Source organism: Aquarana catesbeiana, linkage group LG01 (assembly GCF_042186555.1).
Source record: "Aquarana catesbeiana isolate 2022-GZ linkage group LG01, ASM4218655v1, whole genome shotgun sequence".
In the NCBI taxonomy this organism is placed as follows: Eukaryota; Metazoa; Chordata; class Amphibia; order Anura; family Ranidae; genus Aquarana; species Aquarana catesbeiana.
This window is the reverse complement of record NC_133324.1, coordinates 982,886,866-982,911,721: the sequence shown is the minus strand read 5'-3', so window position 1 is coordinate 982,911,721 and position 24,856 is coordinate 982,886,866. Positions and strand designations below refer to the sequence as shown.

General features: G+C 44.9%; 2 protein-coding genes across 2 annotated transcripts; one reads left to right on the top strand and one right to left on the bottom strand.

The window, feature by feature from the left end:
* The first annotated feature begins 1,554 nt into the window (after positions 1-1,554).
* Positions 1,555-7,037, top strand: LOC141123904 (uncharacterized). The gene is made up of 2 exons (XM_073612080.1): positions 1,555-1,719; positions 1,804-7,037. Exon 2 carries the CDS (start codon positions 1,984-1,986, stop codon positions 3,376-3,378), a length of 1,395 nt encoding a protein of 464 aa, XP_073468181.1. The 5' UTR covers positions 1,555-1,719; positions 1,804-1,983; the 3' UTR covers positions 3,379-7,037.
* A 3,888-nt stretch (positions 7,038-10,925) lies between these two features.
* LOC141129133 (E3 ubiquitin-protein ligase TRIM39-like) lies at positions 10,926-13,482 on the bottom strand. Its single transcript, XM_073616952.1, has 2 exons — positions 13,417-13,482; positions 10,926-13,038 (listed from the first exon to the last, which is right to left on the bottom strand). The coding sequence occupies exons 1-2, from the start codon at positions 13,480-13,482 to the stop codon at positions 12,460-12,462; spliced, it is 645 nt and encodes a 214-aa protein (XP_073473053.1). The 3' UTR covers positions 10,926-12,459.
* Between the last annotated feature and the right edge of the window lie 11,374 nt (positions 13,483-24,856).

Below are 24,856 nucleotides of genomic sequence, written 5' to 3'. Positions count from 1 at the left end.
GGAAACGGCCGGTTCCCTACTGCACATGTGCAAAGCACGTTGCACTTTCTGAATGGCCCAGTGGAGGAAGGAGGAGGGGGGGCAAACTTCAGAGGGGACAGTGCAGTCTCTCGGAAGTGGGGAAGGGTACCTGTCAAAAATAGATACCTGTTCCCCCTTGAAAGGTGCCAAATGAGCCTAAAGAGGAAGGGGTGTGGTTTACAGATGATAGGGTGGGTCTTAAACAGGAAGGGGTGTAGCCTCGGCAGGATGGGGTGGGTCGTATTTAAATTAGGGGGGGTGCATGAGTTTAGTCAGGCCTAGGGCAGCACAAAACCTAAATGCACCACTGCGCTGGCGTCTATAGGATCGTATTCTAATGCCTGAATCTGACAGATGAGTGACTTCCTCTTCACTATTTGTCATGCTCAGAAACGTGTAGACCTCTTCACTACTGTACCTTCGATTTGACATATTGGGCTCTAAATTTATTGGTACAGTAGTGAGACTCACAGGTAAAAAAAAAAAAAAAAAAAAAAAAAAAGCTCCTAGGCTGTCAGCAACTGTATCAAACGCTATTAAAAAAAACTGTTAGCGATCGCAGGGATCAGGCCTGACTCTGAACGCTGCAGTTATGTGTTTAGTTCTAAAAGAAAAAATTTGCGCTAAGTGAATAAATAATAAAGTGATAAATATGTGTAACCTGTGAAGATACCCTGCAGCTGAACACTTATAACCCTGATAGGGGGCACAAATGTAACATACAGAAAAAAAAAAGTGCAGCGTTGGATAAATATACTATGATATACTTAAATATAAATGTATACAAAAAATGCAAACGTAAACAGAAAAAAAAAAAAAAAAAAAAAGAGAAAAAAAAAAAAATGTGCAACACTGAATAAATATACTTATAAATGTATACAAAAAATTAAAGTTACGTACCGGTAACGTCTTTTCCAGTAGTCTTTCAGGACAGCCACCATGAGAGAGATAGTCTCCACCTATTCCTCTAGGAAACACTGCACCAGCCCATAATTTTTTTTTTTTTCTTTATTTTTTTTTTACCACTTCAGCGAAAAATTTTTGAGAGATGTTGTATCAACTTTGGAGATAAAACTTTATCCCCTCTTATATTTCACATCATTGTGGCTAGTTTTCAACTTATCTTTAATATTCCTATTATTTTTAATTTGAAATAGAAAATTTCTCCAACCGAGCAGGCAGTGTAAACACCACATAAAATCTTCAGCAGTATCCAAACATTTTGCCCTCTATTTCCCCTTCATACTTCCCCTCCCCCCATCACCCCATACACCCCCACCCCCACCCCCCACCCCATACACACACCACCCTTTCTACCTAATGCTCTTATTCTTTATTCAACCCATTCATGCTCCAGCCATAACTTCCATATGTTCTTATATTTCTTCAAACTACCTCTCCTTCTATACCAGAGTTCCTCCTTTATGATCATATCTTCAATGTTCTGCCCATATTGTTCATAGTAATATGTGCTGTTACAGTTTATACTGTAATGTTAGTTTATGTTGTTGCCGCCATCTAGTGGACAGAGATGGTTATTACTTTGCCAGAACTTGACAGGATGTAGGATTCTCCTCATAGTAAAAGGCAGTAACCTTTAACCTGGAACTGTATTTCCTTCATTTCATTACTGCTCCTGGATCAGACTGCATGTAGAAGAGCTCTTAAACCATTCCTGGACTAATGATGGAATTGTCTGTGAGTACTCTCACTGATAGAGTGAGGCTGCTGTATAATGTATAATGTACTGACACATATGTTTTGTTTATGCTTATGTTGTAGTTTTACAAAGTTATTCGGGATAAAGAATACATACCGATCTGATGTCTCACGTTTCTTGACTTCTGAATTATTGTTAAGCTGTCTGACTAGTGTTATACAACAGTTCAATAACGCGAAGCAGAACAGTAAAAAGACAACCACTTGACAGTCTGGAATAAACTGAGACGCCATTACTGCAGCATGAGTCTCAGATCAGGAACAAAGTACCAGGCTGATGACATGCTACCGCCGACACAGCAAGGCAGGAAGAACATTCCCAGCGCCCAGCAAGACGATGCACAGTCGCATGTGTCCAGATCTTCATGGGCTAGCAAGATGTCCTCAGCAGTTAAAGCTCGCGCCAAGGCAGAAGCTGCCCAAATCCAGCTACAGTACGCAGAAAAAGAAGCCATGATGATGCAGGAGTTAGCAGCAAAGAAAGCTGCCATCGCACAAGAAGAAGCGGAATTAGAATCAAAATTGCTCATCCTGCAGCGACAGACTGCAGCTGCTGAAGCAGAGGCCGCTGCCTACATGGGAACAAATCCTTCTGGAAGTGAAAAATCATATAAAGACTCAGAGGTTCCAGGAAAACCTCTATTCTCTGCAGATCGTACAAGTGAGTACATCCAGAACCTTAGTACTGTGCATGCAAAGCAACTGTCTCTCAAACCTGAAGCAATAGAATTCAGGCCAAAATCAACAAGCCCCCTGAGCAGGTCCAATCAACCACATGAGGTCAGCGGCTGCCAGCAAATCAAGAATGAAGCACCAGAAACCCCCAAGAACAAAAAACAAGTGTTCCCATCACCTCAACCTATAGAATACATGTGTGAACAACAATGTGCAGTGGATGTCACCAAATATCTCATACGCAAAGAAATGGTAAGCTCAGGCTTTCTCCAATTTGATGACTGTCCTGAAAACTATTGGGCATGGAAATCTTCCTTCCTGAATGCCACTGAAGGTCTGAACTTTTCACCAGCAGAAATGCTTAATTTAATGATAAAATGGCTTGGTACAGAGTCAGCAGAGCATGCTAAGAGGATGAGAAGAGCAAACCTGTTCAACCCTGCAGCAGGACTCAACATGACCTGGAAAAGACTAGAAGAAATGTATGGATCCCCAGAGGTAATAGAAGGAGCACTGCTGAAAAAACTTGAAGTCTTTCCCAAGGTGGGCTACAGAGACAACGTGCGGCTACAAGAACTAAGTGATCTTCTACTAGAGATAGAATATGCCAAAGAGGATGGCTACTTGCCAGGACTTTCATACCTAGATACAGCTAGAGGCACTAATCCCATAGTAGAGAAACTACCCTCAAATCTGCAAGACAAGTGGATGTCTGTGGGAGGTAAATTCAAAGAAGATTATGGAGTCGCTTTTCCCCCCTTTCTCTGTCTTTTTTTAGGTTTGTCAGACAGCAAGCGAAAATCCGAAGTGATCCCAGCTTCGCCTTCACCACCAGTGGCAATCAATCACACAGACCTGAGAAACCTCACAGACCTCACGGTAGGACCTCTGTATCCACACACAAAACAGCTGTACCTTCAGAAGTCACAGACTATCAAAGCACCCACAAGGTACACACCATAGAAAACCCTAATAGACATTGCCCAATACACAAAAAACCACATCCACTAAAGAAATGCAAAGGCTTTAGAAGCAAACCTATTGCAGAGCGGATGTCCTTCCTTAAACAGAATGGCATCTGTTTCAAGTGTTGCGGATCTACTTATCACGGTGCTAAAGACTGCAAAATACCAGTAGAATGTACAGAATGTGGCAGTGAGACATATTGCAGCTTTGCACCCAGGCCCTGCTCCTGCCCCACTAGAGACTGTAGAACCCAGGAAAGATCAGGGCAGGGAGCAACAAGAGACCCCACTCTCCTCAGTAATGTCTAATTGCACTGAAGTATGTGGACAAGGCAAGAGTGCACGTTCATGCTCTAAAATCTGTTTAGTGACTGTGTATCCCACTGGCAAGAGAGAAAGGGCAGTAAAAATGTATGCAGTGCTAGATGAACAGAGCAACAGATCCCTTGCAAAGTCAGACTTCTTTGATATCTTTAATCTTAAGGCAAGTGCAGTTCCATACACTCTAAGGACATGTGCGGGGACAATTGAAACCACAGGGAGAAGAGCTTCTGACTTTACCAATGAATCCTTCAATAAGAAAGTGCAGTTTCCACTTCCTACCCTAATAGAGTGTGGCATGATACCTGACAACAAAACTGAGATTCCCTCTCCAGAAGTAGCCCATCACCACCTTCACCTCCGCTCAATTACTCACCTTATCCCAGCTGTTGAGCCAGATGTTTCTATCCTTCTACTTCTCGGGAGAGACATCCTTCAGGTACACAAGGTGCGCCATCAAATCAATGGACCTTATAATGCCCCCTATGCACAGAGACTGGACCTGGGGTGGGTCATTGTAGGAGAAGTTTGCCTGGGGACAGTGCACCAGCCTGACAATATTACCACTTTGAAGACATCTGTGTTAACAAATGGACGCACATCCCTTCTCAGTCCCTGTCACAACAGCTTCATTGTCAAGGAAAGCTTTGGCAGGTCGACACAACACTGACTCCTCTACTCTATATGGTAAAGAAGAAGTCAATTCCAACATTGAGACAGACAATCTAGGAATTACAGTGTTCCAGAAAACTAAAGATGATGATAAACAAGCCCTCTCTATAGAGGATCAGACCTTCTTGCAGATTATGGATAGAGAGGCTTACCAAGATGACAATCACAGTTGGGTGGCCCCTCTTCCCTTTTGCACACCCAGACGTGTTTTGCCTAGTAACAGGGAACAAGCCATGAAGCATTTGCATTCACTCAGCAAAACTCTGCAGAGGAAGCCAGAAGTGAAAAGAGATTTCACTGAATTCATTAAAGGGATACTAGACACTGACTTTGATGCTGTGAAATTCTTCACCGACAGCAAGACTGTCCTAGGGTACATTTGCAGCACCACTAGGAGGTTCCATCTGTATGTCTCCAACAGAGTGAATAGAATCAATCTTCACACCCAGATCAGTGGTTCTATGTATCTACAGAGCAAAACCCTGCATATTATGCCACTAGACCTACTCAAGCAGCATGCCTTCAGAACTCTATATGGTTCTCAGGCCCATCCTTTCTGTACCAACCACACTGTGAGCAGACAGACACTGCTAATGTTTATCCACTCATAGAGCCCGAAAGCAGACCCTGAAATCAGATCAGAAATTACGAGTTTCAGTACCAAAGCTTCTGAAGCCACACTTCACTCACATTGCTTTAATAGATTTGCTTGCTGGAAGATATTAGTTAAGACCCTAGCCAGACTCATCCATGTCGCTAAAACCTTCCGGAGAGAAACCAATAGCGATCAGGTCAGGAGGTGGGAAAGTTTCCATGAACAGGTCAATCTAGTAGAACTTGCTCAGGCAAAGTCTGTTATAATTTCTTCTGTTCAAAACAAACATTTCCAGAAGGAAATTGACTGCATCAAAAAACAAAAGTCATTACCAAAACAAAGCCGTCTTAGGAGGCTTAGCCCATTTTTAGACAAGAATGGGTTGTTGAGAGTAGAAGGACGTTTGTCTCTTGCTGAACTTTCAGAAGAAGAGAAACAGCCTGTCATTATACCTTATGATCACCACGTTGCGACACTGCTTGTTAGGTACCATCATGAACAAGTAGTTCACCAAGGGCGACACATCACAGAAGGTGCAATTAGATCCGCAGGTCTCTGGATTCTTGGTGGCAAACGCTTGGTATCAGCTGTTATACACAAATGTGTCATCTGTCGCAAACTGCAAGGAAGATTACAAAGTCAAAAGATGGCAGAGCTACCAGAGTACAGAGTAATTGCTCAACCACCTTTCACCAATGTGGGCTTAGATGTATTTGGTCCGTGGTCTGTTTTAACCCATCGCACTAGAGGAGGCAGCGCGGACAGTAAATGATGGGCAGTCCTTTTCACTTGTTTGTCCACCCGAGCTGTACACATAGAGCTACTTGAAGCCATGTCAACATCAAGCTTTATTAATGCCTTGAGGAGATTCTTCTCAATTTGTGGCCCAGCAAAACTGCTCCGTTCTGACAGAGGGACAAACTTTGTGGGAGCCTGCAAAGAACTTAACATTTGTGACAGCGAATCACAATTGGAAGACTTTCTGCAAGACAGAGGATGTACATGGGTCTTTAATCCTCCACACGCCTCACATATGGGTGGTGTCTGGGAGAGACTTATTAGGTATTGCCAGGCAAATCTTGGACGCTATGTGGCTACCAACCAAACCTGCTCACTTGACCCATGAGACTTTAAGCACCTTTATGGCAGAGGTTACGGCTATTATGAATGCCAGGCCTATAGTTCCTGTGTCCTCAGACCCAGATACACCTATGGTCCTTACCCCAGCAATGTTGTTGACTCAAAAGATGAACTCTTTGTCTGCTCCATCTGGGACCATACGTACAACACAAGTTCATGCAAAACAATGGAAGCAAGTACAATGCTTGGCAGACACCTTTTGGAAAAGATGGAAGAGAGAGTATCTGTCAAATCTGCAACGCCATAGGAAATGGACTGAGGATCGCCCAAACGTAAAAGTGGGTGATGTTGTTCTGTTGAAGGACAGCCAAGAGGGCAGGAACGAGTGGCCCGTAGGACTTATTGTCAATGCTCTACCAAGCAGGGATGGCAAGGTTAGAAAGGTGGAGGTCAAAACTGTAAAAAATGAGACCGCCAGAATTTATCTCAGACCTATAACTGACATTATAGTTTTGATCTCGGACTAGCTAGGATTACATTTTCCTGTATATGTTTTTTCTGCATAGCAGTAGTTATTTAGGTAAAGACATAATAAATTATGCCAGACAGGGAGTGTTCTGCCCATATTGTTCATAGTAATATGTGCTGTTACAGTTTATACTGTAATGTTAGTTTATGTTGTTGCCATCTAGTGGTCAGAGATGGTTATTACTTTGCCAGAACTTGACAGGATGTAGGATTCTCCTCATAGTAAAATGCAGTAACCATTAACCTGGAACTGTATTTCATTCATTTCATTACTACTCCTGGATCAGACTGCATGTAGAAGAGCTCTTAAACTATTCCTGGACTAATGATGGAATTGTCTGTGAGTACTCTCACTGATAGAGTGAGGCTGCTGTATAATGTTTAATGTACTGACACATATGTTTTGTTTATGCTTATGTTGTAGTTTTAGAAAGTTATTCGGGATAAAGAATACATACAGATCTGATGTCTCACGTTTATTGCATTCTGAATTATTGTTAAGCTGTCTGACTAGTGTTTTACAACAGTTCAATAACGCGAAGCAGAACATTTAACCTCTTTTCTCCATTCTGCTACTGTTGGGGGTTCTTTCTCCTGCCATTTCCGTGCTATGATCTTCCTTCCCTGAGACAGGCATCTTAAAATTGCGGTCTGGGTATCTTTCAGCATGCCATTTTTCTCCATCAAACTCAAAAGACAAGTTCTAGCCTCCATGTCCAGCGAGGATCCAAATACTGCGTTAATTTCCCCCACTAATTTTTCCCAATACCTGTATAACTTGGGACATCGCCAGAACATATGTATCAAATCTCCCCTCCTGTCTCCACAACGCTGACATTTCGCATCCTGCCTCCTTCCAAACCAAAATCATTTTTCTGGTGTATAGTAAAGTCTATAAATCAAATACAAATGGGAGACCCCCTGTGACAGTGACAGATATCCTTGGCCCTAATGCCAGAATATATTTCCACTGTTCCTCCGTTATTGTACCAACCTCTACCTCCCATTTAGCTCTTTTCAGACTCCACTTCCCCCTCCTGCCCTGCCTTATTTATACTCCTATACATTTCTGAAATCAGCCCTTTAGATCCCCTAGTATTTACCAATTTCCTTAGCAAGGGTATTTCACTCCACTCTATCTCCTTGCCTCTAAATTGTACCTCCAGGGCATGCCTCACTTGCAAGTAACTGAAAAATAATCTATTGGGCACTGCAAACTCTTCTCTTATCTCTTGAAACAATTTCAACCTCCCTGCCCTGTACAGTTGCACCAAGCAGTGGATTCCTCTCCTATCCCATTCCTCTATTTTCCCCATCACATTAAGCTCTTTTAAATTTTTGCTGTTCCATATTAGAGAAAACTCAGAGAACCCCGTATATCCCAATACAGCCTTTACCATCTTCCAGCATCCAATCATTAGCTGAGTTGTGGGGCAACTATACCCAAAAGATTCGGCCTCCACTGCTTCCACCACTGTATCGTGACTGATGTTATTCATCCATATACTATTTCCTCCTGCCCTTTCTTCGGGCAGGTTGCTGCCTCTCATAAACTGCATTTGGGCTGCCAGAAAGTAACCCCAAGGGTCCGGTAACGCCAGGCCTCCCACCTCCCTCAGCCGCCGTAGCGCCTTCAAGCCAATCCTTGCCACCCCATTTTTCAAAATTAGTTCCCTAAACAAACTATCCAGTTTTTTTAAACCAATGTTTTGGGATCCAGACGGGGGAATTGTGTATTACAAATAGAATTTGCGGCATCCATATCATCTCAATAAGGTTACATCTACCGGCGACCGAGAGAGGAAGACCACCCCACACCCGACTCTTCTGTTTTAACTTCACCATTAGTGGTACTACATTGCCTGTTATGTACTGCCCTGGGTCTTTTGTTATATTTACCCCTAGGTACCTCATTTGGTTTACAACTTTTATTGAATTTACCTGTCTCGGGAGAGGGTTTACCAAGGGGTCTATCGGCAGAAGAGCTGATTTTTTCCAATTTATTCTTAAGCCCGAGAAGCGACCAAATTCTTTGATCAGTTTCATGGCAGCTAGCAAAGAGGCCTGTGTATCCCCCAAAACAGGATGTCATCCGCATACATTGCGACTTTCTCCTCTACGCCCCTTCTTTTAACACCCTGGAATTCTTACAACGTTCTTAGTGTGACTGCCACAGGCTCCAATGCAAGGGCGATAATGGACACCCCTGTCTCGTCCCCCTCCCTAATTGGAACCATTTGGAGCACTCCCCGTTGACCCTAACTTTGGTTCTTGGTTTGTCATATAGAAATCTCAACCATTTCACAAAGTTAGGGCCAATTTTAAACTCTGCCAGTACTTTCCACAAATAATGCCACTCAAGGCTATCAAATGATAAGATAGCTCTATTCCCCTCTTTCTCCGTGGGTATTTGTACATTACCATAAACTCGCCTGATATTCATACTCACCGATCTATCCGGTATAAAACCGGTTTGGTCTGAATGTATTACTTTAGAGATTATCTTTTTTAACCTGTCTGCTAGGGCTTTTGCCAGAATCTTAACATCTGTGCATAGAAGTGAGAAACTGCACCAGCCTATAAATTCTTACTTCCCCCTGCTGGACCTCAGTTTATTCCAAGATATATACACATACACCCTTTTTGATTTTCATAAACCCTGGTAAGCCTTCAATCTTCCTGGGGTGAAGGGCGGTGGAAGTCACAATATACACATCTGCAGTGAAATCACCAATTCATCACTTCACAACATTTAATTAATATATGGACACTAGGGTTTATGAAATTCAAAGTTTATATATATTTTTTTCATTATTAATTCAAATTAATTTTTGTGATCACGTATTTCCATTTTTTATACATTTATAAGTATATGTATATGTATTCAGCGTTGCACATTTTTTTCTCCATTTTTTTATATTTACATTTTTTGTATACATTTATATTTAAGTATATCATGGTATATTTTTCCAGCGCTGCACTTTTTTCTGCATAAGTTGTGTTTAGTGTTTTGTAAGTGACGGTGATCAATCGATACTGCACTTGGGTGGGCTGGGCAGAGGAGCTAAATGCAGGTGCTAGTAGGTATCTGGGCTGATCCCGCTAACACTGTTTTTGGGAACCCTAAACTGCTGAGGACGCTATTATAGATCTGATCAGATATCGATCCGTTCAGATACTATACCACTAAGGGAGGTGTATGGTGCGTGCGAGGGTGTTAGTGCTACTGGCACTAATCTGATGCTCCCTGGAGTGACGCAGACCCTATCTGACACAAAAAAAACTAACTGATATTACCCGCTGGGTGATCAGGAATTAAAACGGCGGGTATAGAAAAAAAAAATTAAAAAAAATAATAACCAGCATCACCTGTAACACTTATATGGTGATCACTGGTGAAAGGGTTAACTAGGGGGCAATCAGGGGGTTAAAACCTTTATTTAGGTAGTATATGGGGATCCCTGACACTATAAAAAGCTGATGGTGAACCTAAATACCTACCTGGTTAACTAGCGTCACCTGTGACACTAATACAGCGATCAGAAAAAAGATTGCTTGGTGACACTGGCGACAGGGGATGAAAGGGTTAACTGGGGGGGGGGTGGTGATCAAGGGGTTAAACCTTTATGGGGGGGGGTTATGGGAGCACCCTAGACCTAAAAGGGGCCTACCACTAACTGCCCTAACAGTTATAACAGTCACAAATGACACCAATTCAGTGATCAGTAAAAAAAATAAAAACTGCTATTGGTGTCACTGTGACAGGGGGTGCAGGGGGGTGATCGGGGGGTGGGTTTTATGTGCCTATGTGTACTAGTGTTAGTGCAAACTCACATTGATGTCTTCTCTCCTCGGGCGCCGGAACAAAAAGGATCCACAAGGTGAGATGACATCACTTCCTCTGCTTCTGTTTACAGTTCAGAAGCAGAGGAAGCTTTCATTCATCAAGAGCGATCGCGAGGGGATGGCCATGAATCGGTGGCCTCCCCTCCAGCACGGATCGCTCCTGGAACGATGCCGACCACCTCGGGCACCCATACGTTACTCTGCCTGCCCGTGTCATTCTGCCACAATATATCTGTGTGAGGCAGTCGGCAAGTGGTTAAAGAATGAACATAAATAAGTAGAACTCTAAAGTCTCCTAAAAAAGGAATTTAACATGAAAAAATATTCCCATATAATAGATATGTAAGTGTAAATGTTCAATACATGTAACGTTACAGAATAGCGGACATTACTTCTTAATACTCATTCAGGACAAGAAAACAAACGAGGAACAATAATTGTAGTAGAAATAAATATCTGTGTGCTTTAGTTTTATCTTTACAGTAACATGAACACTGGTCATACCAAGCAAAGGAGATCTATTTTTTCCATTCTGTGATGTGTTTGTGTCTTATATATAGGAAAATGTAACATTGTAAGACAATCCTGACCACAGGAAGCCTTGTGTGTCCCAATAAAATGATGGATGTGTTCCATCGGGATTACAAAGTTCTTGTGAAATGTGATGAGGAAATAACAACCTCTGATCCCGGTGAAGGTTCTGGAAGTTTATTTAGAAGAGAAGAATTACAAAGTAAAAGTAAAGATTAGAAAGTAGAGAGATGAAGATGTGTGGAGATCCTAAGACATGGCAGGTGGACCAAGGATCTGACCTCTTCATCATACTGGAGGCTTTTACCCTCCAATCCTAGACAGTTGTCATGGAGGATCTTCCCAAACATCAACATTTTACAGATGGAATCATTCACTGAAGAATTTGTACAAGCAGCACATCATTCATTACAAGAGACATTCATTTCTGTTATCTCTGAACACCTTATCAGCTTGTCCCACCTCCAGACTCCCAAATCCCTCATTGTAGAAGAAAGAGACCTACTGTCTCTATGTTCCCCAACAAGACCTTCCAAGGATCCCGAGAACAACAATTTGTTCTAATAACCTCTTTCTGTAAAGTCATTCTAGACAGATTCTTTATATAATAACAACAGGTTCTCTAACATTAGCATATAAGCACTTAGTCATGTCATTTCATCATTAGTAAATCATATGAGAATTATTTCTCTTTATCAGTTGAATAGGGCCATAGAGGAAATGGAACAATTGCTCGGCTCCATAAAGATCATAGAGGTGCCGGGACTAAAGGGGTTAATGGTGATTGTAGTCATCGTCTAATCCCTCCCATCGTTCTATCTATATCCAATCATTGATCAATATTCCTATATACAGAGCCAAGGATTTCCACTTCCTGAGACTGTATACCCCCTGTCCACAATCCCCGCTCCTCTACATCATAACCAATAGGAACAAGACTAGTACTGGCTGTATTCATAGTGCTAATCACAGTGAGGGGGAGGAGCAATCACAGATCCATGGATTGGTCATGTAAAGGAACCTGTGAGGACAGAAATGTAGGAATTCTCATTGTGGATATAAAAGTGTGTGTCTCGACAAATCCTATTGTTCTAGATTTGAATGGAGTGGGGGAGGATTAGAACCCCTGTCAGGTTATTACTGCTATCCGGGGTTCCATTAGAGAGATGTCCCCTCACTTGCTGTCCTGGTGACAATGTTTTATCAGACAAGAAATTAAAGAAAACCTATAAGAGGGACACAGACAAATAAAAACTTGATGGGTTCTGATCATTCCCCTAATTTACTAAAGAAAGGAATTCTCTATCTGTCTGTGTTGCTATTGGAGAGTTCCCCTCACTTCCGGTCTGGTGAAATGTTGTCAAAGGGACAGGAAGTGAGGGGGAAATCGCTCTAATGTAGCACTGGATAGCAGTAAATACCTGGCAGGGGTCCTAAACCATCCCCACACATACAAAACTGAAACAAATCAGATAATCCACCTTGTGATGTCTCTGGGCAGATCTCTCACTTCTGATTCCCCCCACATATCCTTATACAACCTCCCCCTACCCATACCCCAGCATGGAGGGGCTCAGTGAAGGTGGTGGTGAAGGTGTGGAGATGTCGGATCGGGTCACACAGATCATAAAAGGAGATCCGCCCGGCCTCATAATCCAGATCTATCCTGACTCTCCTACTGGAGACACCGCCGGGTAATGGGGTCTTATTACTGTCATGTATCACTGAGTACTGATTATCCCACAACTCCCACCTCTCCAAACTCCAGGACTTCTGATTATATCCAATCCATGACTGATCTCCTCTCCTGTCTATACTGGGGTAACACATCCCGACTCTCCAGTAATCTGCCCCCCCGACATCCACTTCCCAGTAATGTCTCCCTGAGGAGAACCTCTGACTGCTCATCACCTGAGGACCCTGAAACTTCTCTGGTGTTTTTGGGCGATGCTGATGTGATGATGAGAAGGATGCAGTTTTCCAGTCATCTGATATATGTAGAAGATGACCAGCTGTCCTCACATCCAGTAAAATGTCTGTAACTCCCGATGTTTGCTGTACAGCCCCAATATTTGGTCCTCCAGCCTGGAGGTGTGAGTGTTGGACGGAGCATTTCCTGTTCTCCAGGGAAGTGGTGGGGACACATAAGACGTGTTCTGGTGACTTGCTGTGGACTGTCAGGTGATTGACACACAGAAAAGCTTCACACATCAGACAGGATATAACAGCAGGTACAGGAGTGTGAAGACAATAGGTACAGAAGAACCCGGACTTCTTCTGATCTGGCTGAGCAGACAGGAAATTCTCCACTATGTTCTGTAGTGTTATGTTCCTGTGCAGTGCAGGCCGATCCTGGAACTCTTCTCTACATTCAGGACAGTAATACCCTCCACACCTCTCCTGTGTATCCAACACACGACCAATACAGCCCCGGCAGAAGTTATGTCCACATTTCAGGGTTACAGGATCTATATAATTGTTCAGACAGACGTAACATTCCAGTTCCTTCCTCAGATCAGCAGACGCCATCGCTGAGAGCAGAAGAGAGAGAATGACAGTGAAAGTATCTGACACTCATTAACCAGTTCTGTACACTCCTACACAGGGCGAGGTGACCAGTTATGTTCATTCCTACACAGGGCAAGGTGACTAGCTCTGTACATTCCTACACGGAGCGAGGTGCCCAGTTATGTTCATTCCTACACAGGGCGAGGTGACAAGTTCTGTATATTCCTACACACATAGGTGTATGCAGGGGGTGTGCCTGGGCACACCCTAATGTGTCCCTGGAGATCTGCTGTAAAATGCTGTAAGAGACTGTATAGGGAGCTGCCTATGAGACAGTTGCCCATTGAGCAGTCAGGGAGGCATGCAAGAGCCGCTCTGTGCGCAAAACTAATGTAATGTCACTGCTTGCAGAGAGGAGCTGTCAAAACTCAGCGCTGATGTTGGGGGGTGGGTGGGACAAAACAGCTAGCCTATCAAACGCAAGCCAATGGGATAGGGGGCTGGGCAGGCCGCTCCATTAATGTGGCTCCACCCCCTATCAGCTATCATACACCAGTCAATGATTGGACTGCTTAAGAAAGGGGGCGCAGCCACATACATGGAGCAGCCTGCCCAGCCCCTATCCCATTGGCTTGTGTTTGATAGGCTAACTGTTCAGTCCCGCCCACCCCCGACATCAGCGCTGAGTTTTGACAGCTCCTCCACAAGCAGTGACATTACATTACAGTTTCACACACTGAGTGGCTCTTACATGCCTCCCTGACTGCTCAATGGGAATCTCCCCCTCTTCTAGATCAGTGCCGCCTATCAATGCGACCTATGAGGCAGTGTACACAGTACCATGCACCCATAGTGCAGTTGCTACTACTTTTCTGGTGGTGTACACAATACATACAGTGCATCCATAGTTGCTATTAGACTTCTGGTGGTGTACACAGTACACAATACAGTGTAGTGTGATTTTGCTAAACAAAATTTACAGCATGTCCGGAAGGCCACCAAGGAGAGGCAAACACTCACAGGCCACTAAAAGAGGGCAAGCAGACTCTGTGTCTACAGTCAACGGGGCATCCTCAGTACGTGGCCATGGGGCACGCTTGTCCTTGTTTTCTGCAGCTGGCTGTGTTATTAAGCCACAACATGAAGAAGAGTTGGTGGAATGGATAACAAAGCCGTCCTCATTCTCCTCATCCTCTGTCACCCAGGCTCAGAGTAGTTTGCCTGCCAATGCAGCTGCCAAAGCGGCCTATTCCATAAGCTCCATGTCAACAGTCACTCCTTCCCTAGCCCCATCATGCATGGAGGAGTCCCCCAAACTATTCGGCGACAGTGTCGGGTACATGCTGCAGGAGGATGTGCAGCAATTTGAAGGCTCCGAAGATGGTACCCAGGTTGAGGAAGGGAGTAACGTGAGCCTAGAGAGAGGGGGTGCCCAAGAAACTGGCAGTCATGTTCCCCAGCTGCAGCATACTGCCAAGTTTGCTCCAGTGACGAGGAGGGAGGGGATGATGAGGTCAGTGACTACTTTGGTGCCCGGTAGGAGGCAGGATGCCCTCCAGGGGGTAGCTTAAGGGCAGCCACCCATTGCATCACACCGCAGAGCTAAGCAGGTGCAGGGCGCTGCGGACTCTCCGCATATTTTATAAAGTTCTTTGGCGTGGGCCTTTGACACGTATGCAGCAGATTGCACAGTTGCAGTTTGCAACAAATGTCTGAAGCGTATCAAGCATGGCCAAAACAGCAGCTGCTTGACCTCCACATGCTTGACCAGACATATGACAACCTCCCATGCAGTCCGTTGGCAACAGCACTTAAAAGACCCACAAGAACAAGGCGTATCTCTCCTAGCTCCTCATCAGCTGGGATCTCCAACTCCACTATACCTCCAGTCCTCAGAAACCTGCACTGAGAGGAATGAAGGTATAGTAATAGGTGTCCCAAGTACTTGCGGCCAATCTGCTAGCGGTACACCAACATCTGATTTTAGCAGGCAAATTTCCCTACCCCAGTTGCTAAACCGTCGAAAGAAATTCGGTCCCAGCCATCCACATGCTCAGCGTCTGAATGCTAGCTTGGCCAAATTACTAGCACTGCAACTGCTGCCTTTTCAGCTGGTAGACTCTGCCCCCTTTCGTGAATTTGTGGAATGTGCGGTACCTCAGTGGCAGCTCCCCAAATGCAATTTCTTTTCACAGAAGGCCATTCTGGCTTTCTACCAGCATGTGGAAGGTGATGTCTTGGCCTCGTTGGACAGGGCGGTCAGCAGTAAGGTGCATATTACCGCTGACTCATGGTCCAGCAGGCATTGACAGGGACATTACCTTTCTTTCATGGTGCACTGGGTAACTCTGCTGGCAGCTGGGAAGGATGAAGGACAGGGTTCAGTATTGTTGGAGCTTGTTCCGCCACCACAATACTAGCGGTGATTCTGCCACAGCTCTCCTCCACCTCCTCCTCTTCCTCTATGGCCTCCTCCTCTGAACCAGCGGTGGTCCGTAGGCGTTCAAGGGGCTACGCAAGCACTCACGCAAAAAGATGCCATGCTGTGCTTGAGTTGGTCTGCTTAGGGGACAGGAGCCACACTGGGGCAGAGATTCTGTCAGCTCTGCAGAGGAAGGCTCAGAGGTGGTTGACACCATGCCAGCTTCAGTCAGGAATGGTTTTATGCGACAATGGCACCAACCTCCTCTCCGCCCTCTAACAGGGACACTTGACCCATGTTCCCCGTTTGGCTCAAATCCTGAATTTGGTGGTGCAGTGGTTCTTGAGCAGGTACCCGGGCTTACAGGATCTCCTGAGGCAGGCCAGGGAAGTCTGTAGTTATTTCTGCCGGTCATATAATGCCAGTGCTCGGCTGGCTGACGTTCAAAAGGAATGCAACCTGCCCAAGAACCGCCTCATTTTCAGCATGCCCACAAGGTGGAACTCAACGTTGGCAATGCTGCAGCAGCTGCACATGCAGCAAGGGGCTATCAATGAGTACCTGTGTGAGTATGGCACCAGGAGAGGGTCAGGGGAGCTTTGATTTTTTTCGCCATGCCAGTGGCTACTGATCAAGGATGCATGCACTGTCCTGTCACCATTTGAGGAGGCCATGAGGATGGTGAGCAGTGACAGTGCATGCATCAGTGATACTGTTCCTCTTATCTTCCTGTCGGAGCACACGCTTCGTGGTATAATGGACAGGGCACTTGAGGCAGAACAGCGGGAGGAAGAGGAGGATTCCTTACCTGTTCCTTACCTCTCAAGGCCCCCTTGAGGATTGTGTTAGCATGGAGGTGGAGTATAACAATCAGCATCAGCAGCAGTCTTCAAGGGATCATTTTCAGTCCCCAGAAACCCATGGAGTTTATGGCTGGGAGGAGGTGGTTGAGGATCATGTGATCATTAGTGACCCAGAGGACTCAGGATCAAATGCCTCTGCAAACTTATGATGCATGGCCTTCCTGATCCTGCAAACCCTGCGAAAGGACCCTAGGATTTGAGGTATCAGGGAGAGGGATCATTACTGGCTGGCAACCCTTCTTGATCCACATTACAAGGGTAAGGTTGCAGAACTTATCCAGCCTTCGCAGAGGGAGCAGAGGATGAAACATCTTCGGGAGGTCTTGTAGAAAGGTTTGTGCAATGCATTTCCAGAGCCTGGGAGGTTACAACTTCCTGGTGCTGGACAACGTGTTGCTGAGGCTTCGTTCAGTCACAGAAAGAGCAGCGGAGAAGGTGGCTGGCTGACCAATGCCTTCAGACAATTCTTCAGTCCTCAAGGTCTGATTGGTTCCAGCAACCATCGCCAGCGTCTGAATTACATGGTGCAGGAATATCTGGGGGCAAGATCAGACTTTGAGACCTTTCCAACAGAACATCCACTGGGTTACTGGTTCTTGAGGATGGACCGCTGGCCAGAGCTTGCTCAATATGCAATTGAGCTACTGGCCTGTCCTGCATCCAGCGTTCTGAGCGCACATTCAGTGCTGCTGGAGGTTTTGTATCTGATCACAGAGTGCACCTGTCCACAGGCTCTGTTGATTGATTCATTTTTATGAATGTGAGCGAGACTTGGATCACCAGCTACCAAGCACCTGATGCTGATGTAACCGATTGATTTTCTATGGGTGTGGGATCCCTTGCATATGCTGAGTGACTATCCTATTATGCTGAATGACTATTCTATTACTTCTCAATCTTCATGATGATAGCTTCTAAGAATATTTTTGGTTCAGGGCACCACCACCACTGCCTAAGGCCCAATTTTTCTGCCCCTCAAAAATTTAACAGCAGGGATCATTCCTGCACTCAACAAGAGTATCCGTGAGGCTTTACAGTGTTGTGCCACCACAACCTAAGGCCCAATTTTTCTACCCCTGTTTAACAGTGGCATGTAATTACAATTCTTTATATAATATTTCACAGCAGGGCATGTTCCAGCGCCCACCAAGAGTAACTGAAGACTTACAGTGTTCTGGTACCACCAACACCTAAGGCCCAAATTTCCGCAGAGTGTATAGGGCAGGCTGTATAGTATATACACAGGCGGTCCCCTATTTTCAAACATCCGACTTACAAACGACTAGGAAGGAAAATTCTCTCCTGTAAGAGTTAATATGGGAAGAGGTGTCTCCTCCACCGATGCTTTAACACCAATCCTTGTTTCCCTAATAACCCAAATTTTTCAAAATCCAATTGTCATTGGGACAGAAAGTGAGGTGAAATCTTCTGAAGAGGTGCACAGGCAGCAAAACAAATGTTACAGGGGTGATAACCCTTCCCTATGTTATCCAAAAAGCTTAAAAATAGATTTTTGGGCTGGAGCTACACTTACAAAATGTACCTGTTCCAAATTACAAACAGATTAAACTTAAGAACAAACCTACAGTCCCCATCTTCTTTGTAACCCGGGGACCGCCTGTATACTGCTGTTCAGAGTATATAGGGCCTGGGGGCCCCACGCCTTTTTTTGTAATTTGGGTGCAGAGTTCCCCTTAATACCCAAACCAGACCCAAAGGGCCTGGTAGTGGGCTGGGGGGGACCCATACCATTTTTCTCATTGGTTTTCATCTATATTTCCGGGATCCGACATTACATTACAGCCGCAAGCAGTTTTAAATGACTTATTCCTTTAGAAATGTCAATTTTGTGCAGGGACTGTTCTAAACACGGGAAAAATGCGCCACTTTACAGGCATACTATAGACACCCCCCAGGCAAGATATTTAAAGGAATATTTCACATTTATTGTTTCACTTTAAAACATTATTAAAATCACTGCTCCCAAAAAAACGTCATTTTTTAAAACTTTTTTTTGCATTGATACATGTCCCCTGGGGCAGGACCCGGGTCCCCAAACACTTTTGATGACAATAACTTGCATATTAGCCTTTAAAAATTAGCACTTTTGATTTTTCACGTTCGTGTCCCATAGACATTAAAGGTGTTCACATTAATTTTTTGCCTGTTCACATGTTCTGCCGCAAACTGAACCGGAGGGTGTTCGGCTCATCCCCAATTGTAATGGACCTCCGTCCTCAACAAGAGTATGTCTGCCGTAAATGCTTCCTTTGTCCAGAACCAGCTCTATCCAAGACCCCATAGATCACCCAGTCACTATCCATAAGTCAATGTAGGGTGGAGTAAACTGTCCAATACCAATAGACACACAGGTCAGGTGTATTCAAGCTTCTCATCAGTAAACAGTCTCATCATCAGGGAGGGGCTGCGGGAGGTTCCCCCCCACCGAGACATACATCCCATAATATACTTTTTTTCCAAGGCTGACAGACAATAAAAACAATGGAATACAACCACACCCCTAAGACCCAAAGAGTCCACAACAGTATGAGACAATATACAGATCAGACTGGGGTTCTCGGACACCCTACCCAAAATGACTCTCGTCACAGATCTATAAAATAACAAACAGTTATATCTCTAGTATATGACATTTTATGTCAAATTCAAATTTTATTAGAATATCTAATCTTATAGATCTTACTTCTTGAATCATGATATTACTACTATATATTCTATGTGATACTACGGGTAGAACAGTGGTTTAGTGGTTAGCACTTCTGCCTCACGTCACTACGGTTGTGGGTTCAAATCCCAACCATGACATCAGAGCCCTGTGTGTTTTCCAGACATGCACATGGTGCAAAAAGCTGTGGCTTGTGTAAGTGGGCTATAAGATGTCTCTCACTGTAACAGAAATTTCCCCTCCCCCACTTCATTTGCCCAGCCTGTCTCTTGTGTGCATTTAATTTATTAATTTTCACACTGAAAACGGCTTTGAAATTGAGCGACTTCATGTGAACTCACACCATTTCAAAGCAGCATTTCAGTCCAACTTTGGGGGGGGGGGGTGTGACTTGAAAGACATCCGTGCGCTTTCATGCACAGATGAGGTCTATTGAAATCGCTCCGGAAGTCACCAAAAGTAGTGCAGGAGCTACTTTTGGGAATTGGTGTGGCATCGCACCGATTGGGATGCTCCTATTGCTGGGTTTTAGGCTGTGATTTTAAATTGCACACCACATACAGTGCAGTGCGTTTTTTTCTGCATCAAAAATGTATGGAAAAGTAGGTTAGATGGTTTCCAATGGCATCGTTCACACCAGTGTGGTCAGTTCCAGAACAAAACAAAAAAAAAAAAAACACACCACACACACACACACCTGTTGCATTTTTCCTGTAATGGACTGTACTGGCACACAGTAAAACACATCAAAAATGCACCGGAATATATATAAAAAAAAAAAAAATGCACCGGACCTCAGTACAGTGACCACCCTGACCTGAGCAGCTGTGGTCTCAGCACCCTTGGCTCCTCCAGGAGTCTGCACTTCAACTTCTTCTCCACCCCCAACTGAGAAAGCAAAAGGAAGACAGGCTGACCAGGCTGAGGGTCCAGAGGATGAGGACAGGCGGGAGGTAGGTGCATCACACACACCTACCCATGGACGGGGGGCACAGAGCTGGGGGGGGGGAGGAGGTGTCTCTCACACCGAGTGACAGCAAGTGAGAGTTACTTATTCCATTCCACCCAACCCCCCCCAAATCACCGCCCCTGAACCCCCCCATTACTGCCACTGATCCCATCTGCCTAATGAAGGATTTTAGGTCCCAGTATGAACCCCTGAGATCTAAGGGGTTACATCCTTAGATCTCAGGGATTCATGCTGGGATTTGTGGTCCTTTACTTTTGGGGGGATGTGACCCCCCAAAGTGAAGGGGTACAGGTCCCAGCATGAGCCCCTCGGAGCCGAGGATGTGACACCCCCCCCCAACTAGTTAAGGACTTGAGGTCCCAGCATGAACCCGTGAGATCTAAGGATGTGACCCCCCAAAAATGAAGGGCTGCAAGTCCCAGCATGAGCCCGTGAGATATGGATGTGACCCCCCAAAAGAAAAAAAAAAAAAATAATATGAAGGACTGCAGGTCCCAGCACGAGCCCCTCAGAGCTCATGACACACCCCCTCCCCTAGCTAGTCAACTAGTGACAGACTACAGGTCCCAGCATGAACTGAAGAGACCTCAGGGATTCATGCTGGGACTTGTAGTCCTTCAATTTGAGGAAGTCACATTTATTAAACAGGAAGGGGTGGGGCAAACTTACATGGGGGCCCCGATTTTGGTGTTGCCTAGGACAGCAGATTACCGGATTGTGTAAAATGGGACATCGATCCCACACAGTCACTGCTGCTAAGCAATGCCCACCAGTGTCCCCTACCAGAGCCCATCAATGATGGGAAAAAAAAAACAAACTGTTTTTTATAGTTTGTTATAAAAGTTTGCAAATCCCCCCCCTTTCAAAATGTTCTGTCTTTTTTTGTTTGTTTAAAGGGGGGAGGGGAGTGCCCAGTATTGAAGGGGTTAAATCTACTTGGCTACAAAATCATTTTATTTTGCACACATGGAAGTCATTAAATAGAGAAATAAGTGTAAATCCAAAACAAAAAAAACCACACACAAAAATAAAAAATCTTCTATTTGCTCCAATGTAGATTTTCGGGCCCCAATGATTGGTGGGGGGATGGTCTCGGTAATCTATTGAACATTTCATACTATTAGTTTTCTCTAATCACCAGTTCCCATCCCATGAACACCATTTAGTGAAATAATCATAGTGATGACTGGTGAGAAGATGTAGAGAATGGGAATTTCCCGCACATAGATGGTCACAATAGCGCACAGAACTGTTGCTCGGGCTGCTTGTAGTTGTCAGTGAGATGACTTTCTTCTCATGAGGAGATGTTCCTGATTTGGAAGGTAAGTGTGGGAGATGTCTTCATGTTCCCGGGGTTTGATGTGTGAAATGTTGTGTTTAGTGATCCTCAGCACACACATCACTTCCTGTTTCTATACACAGGAGACTTCCTGGATTTCTACATCTTCCTGTATATACAGTGTGGGAAGTGTATATATTATATATACATTTTATCCAGAGCTCCACAAACTGTTGTGTAAAATAAAATCCTGTATAGTCCTAATGACCTCTCCGCACGTCACCCAGCAATCCTCACCCCTCCCCCCCATACATACTTGTCTGGTTTTTGGTGGCCTCATCCTGGTGGGGTTCACATGTCACCCCATCAAAAGTTCTCCATTCACAGAAAATGTCACCGATGAGTCCTCTCTGGTCACATTTGTAACCGTTTTCCCTGACAGATGAGTGTCTCCATATGTCACCATTAAAGGTCAAATCCCCTCCCCCCCTATGTACTAATTAACCATTAATGTACCTCTGCTGCAAAATCTACACAATTTCTGTACCTGAGAGAAGAAGACCTTCCCTGCGTGTTTCCTATATTTCCTATAACACCTCATCTCTTGCTGGTCTGTAGATATCAGACTGAGAAGCCAATAAGACACAGGAAGGAAGTCAGCTGACCTCATTAGTACACACCTGTGTCTCCCCTCCCCCTCCCAGCAGATCACACCCCCTCCCAGCAGATCACACCCCTCCCCCCTCCCAGCAGATCACTCCCCTCCCCCCAGCAGATCACTCCCCTCCCCCTCCCAGCAGATCACACCCCTCCCCCCAGCAGATCACACCCCTCCCCCCTCCCAGCAGATCACACCCCTCCCCCTCCCAGCAGATCACACCCCTCCCCCCTCCTAACATATCACACCCCTCCCCCCAGCAGATCACACCCCTCCCCCCCAGCAGATCACACCCCTCCCCCCCAGCAGATCACACCCTTCCCCCCAGCAGATCACACCCCTCCCCCCAGCAGATCACACCCCTCCCCCCAGGTGCACACTTACAATACAATTGATCAGTGATTCCTGATTCTCTCTAAATACAGACATTTGATTCCTTCATTCCATCTTGCATAGATCTGTTGATCTGTAGAGTGGAGGAGATGAGAGATCAGATAGCAGTCTATGTGGATAGAGATGTAGTATTGGAATCAGGAGAAACGTGTCCCGAGTTCTGTAAAGCTCAGCATACACTATACAATCTGATTGTACAATCTCCATCAATTATGTAGTACAAGGGCCTGCCTGATTGGATACACAGAGATCGGTGAGCCGGTGTGTCCTCCCATTATATAAGTTTTGGTAAATCTGAAGGAGATTGTACAATCAGATTGTATAGTGTATGGACACCTAAAATGAACTATTTGCTAACGACTCCCAATCCTTGTTTGCTTCATGTCAGGAAATACAACAACATTTTCTAAATACAAACCCACTTCAGTAACATTTAAGCCTCATACACACAATCCAGATTTATGGCCATAATTGTCTGACGGACGTGTTGGGTGGGATAATCTGACCGTGTGTATGCTCCATCAGACAATTATTGGCTGAATTAACAACAACAAAAGTTGGCTCTTCATGCTCACCAATTGTTGGGCAATAAATCTGTTACGTCGGTTTATCCGATCGTGTGTACGCAAGTTGGTCCAACTAAAATCCGATGTACAAACACGCATGCTCCGAACCAATGTTAAACATCAGCCAACAATAGCAGAATTTGCCCAAAGGGTGGCGGTAAAGAGCTGAAAAACCACGTGGTTTGGTGAATGTTGGATGAAAATGTTGTGCCGTGTGTATGCTGAACAAGTTCACGGCCAACGCCCTTCAGACTAAAATCCACGGAAAAGTTGGTTGGAAGTCGGATCATGTGTACGAGGGTTATGGAAGTTAGGAGCTGTGCTGCCTGCCCCAAGGGGGGGTAACAACACAAATCTGATTGGTAAATAAAATCAGTGTGGCCCCTCCCCCAATCCAGGCCACGCCCCTAGGTCTCTATTATACCATCAATCTTTTTATTGTGTAAATAGAATTGAATTAGAATGTTGTCTTCTAGTTATAGATGTCTCTCCTTTCATCACAGTCCTCCTATATATTCTTCTTCTAGATCTGATCAGCGCAATGGCTGAGTGGTCAGCACTCCAGGTGAGCTGCACTCAGGTCATGGGTTCAAATCCAGACTACTAGCACTCAGGTCACGGGTTCAAATCCAGACTACTAGCACTCAGGTCATGGGTTCAAATCCAGACTAGCAGCACTCAGGTCACGGGTTCAAATCCAGACTACTAGCACTCAGGTCACGGGTTCAAATCCAGACTAGCAGCACTCAGGTCATGGGTTCAAATCCAGACTAGCACCCCCCAGTCACGGGTTCAAATCCAGACTAGCAGCACTCAGATCACGGGTTCAAATCCCAACCACAGCACCACCTACCTGGAGTTTATCCTGGTGGATGGAAAAGTGACAGCCAATATGCAAACACCTAAGGCAGGTTCACACATGTCCAATACGGTTGGAGCATTTCCTAAGCAGCGGTTCAGATACAAACCTTTGGAGCCGGCGGCCTCCAGCATCTTTAAAATTGCCAGCAATAAAAAAAATCTAGAAAGGAAAAACAAAAAAAGGCGGGGGGTACACCCCAATCCATACCAGGCCCTTTTGTGTCTGTTACAGATTTTAAGGGGAACCCCCATGCCAACTTTTTTTTACCAACGACACGGGTATCCCCTCAAATCCATACCAGACCCTATAGGCCTCTTTCAAACTTGTACGACCTGAAAGTAGTGCGACTTTGATGTGACTTGACATGCCTGTGTAATCTTGAGGTCTATGGACATCAAAGTAATACAAGGACTACTCTGAAGTCGCACAGATATGAACGGTATTCATTGGAAATCATGGGGTACAATTTGTCATGTGACTTTGTAGTCTCAAGTCACAGGACAAGTCACACACGTGTGAAAGGGGCCTTCTCCAAACATGCAACCTGACAGGCCACGAAAAGGGGGGGCAAGCAAACTCCGCCCCCTCCTGAACCTTACCAGGCCACATGCCCTCAACATGGGGGGGGCAATCGTTCACCAAAAAATCTAATAATAATAATATAATATAATTGGCATTTATTGAACTTTTATAGTT

Coding starts and splice junctions, on each gene's coding strand:
- LOC141123904 (XM_073612080.1), top strand. CDS start 1,984: ATGAGTCTCAGATCAGGAACAAAGTACCAGGCTGATGACATGCTACCG.
- LOC141129133 (XM_073616952.1), bottom strand. CDS start 13,482: ATGGCGTCTGCTGATCTGAGGAAGGAACTGGAATGTTACGTCTGTCTG. Junction 13,039..13,416: donor TGAACAATTATATAGATCCT/GTAACCCTGAAA, acceptor TCACACCTCCAG/GCTGGAGGACCAAATATTGG.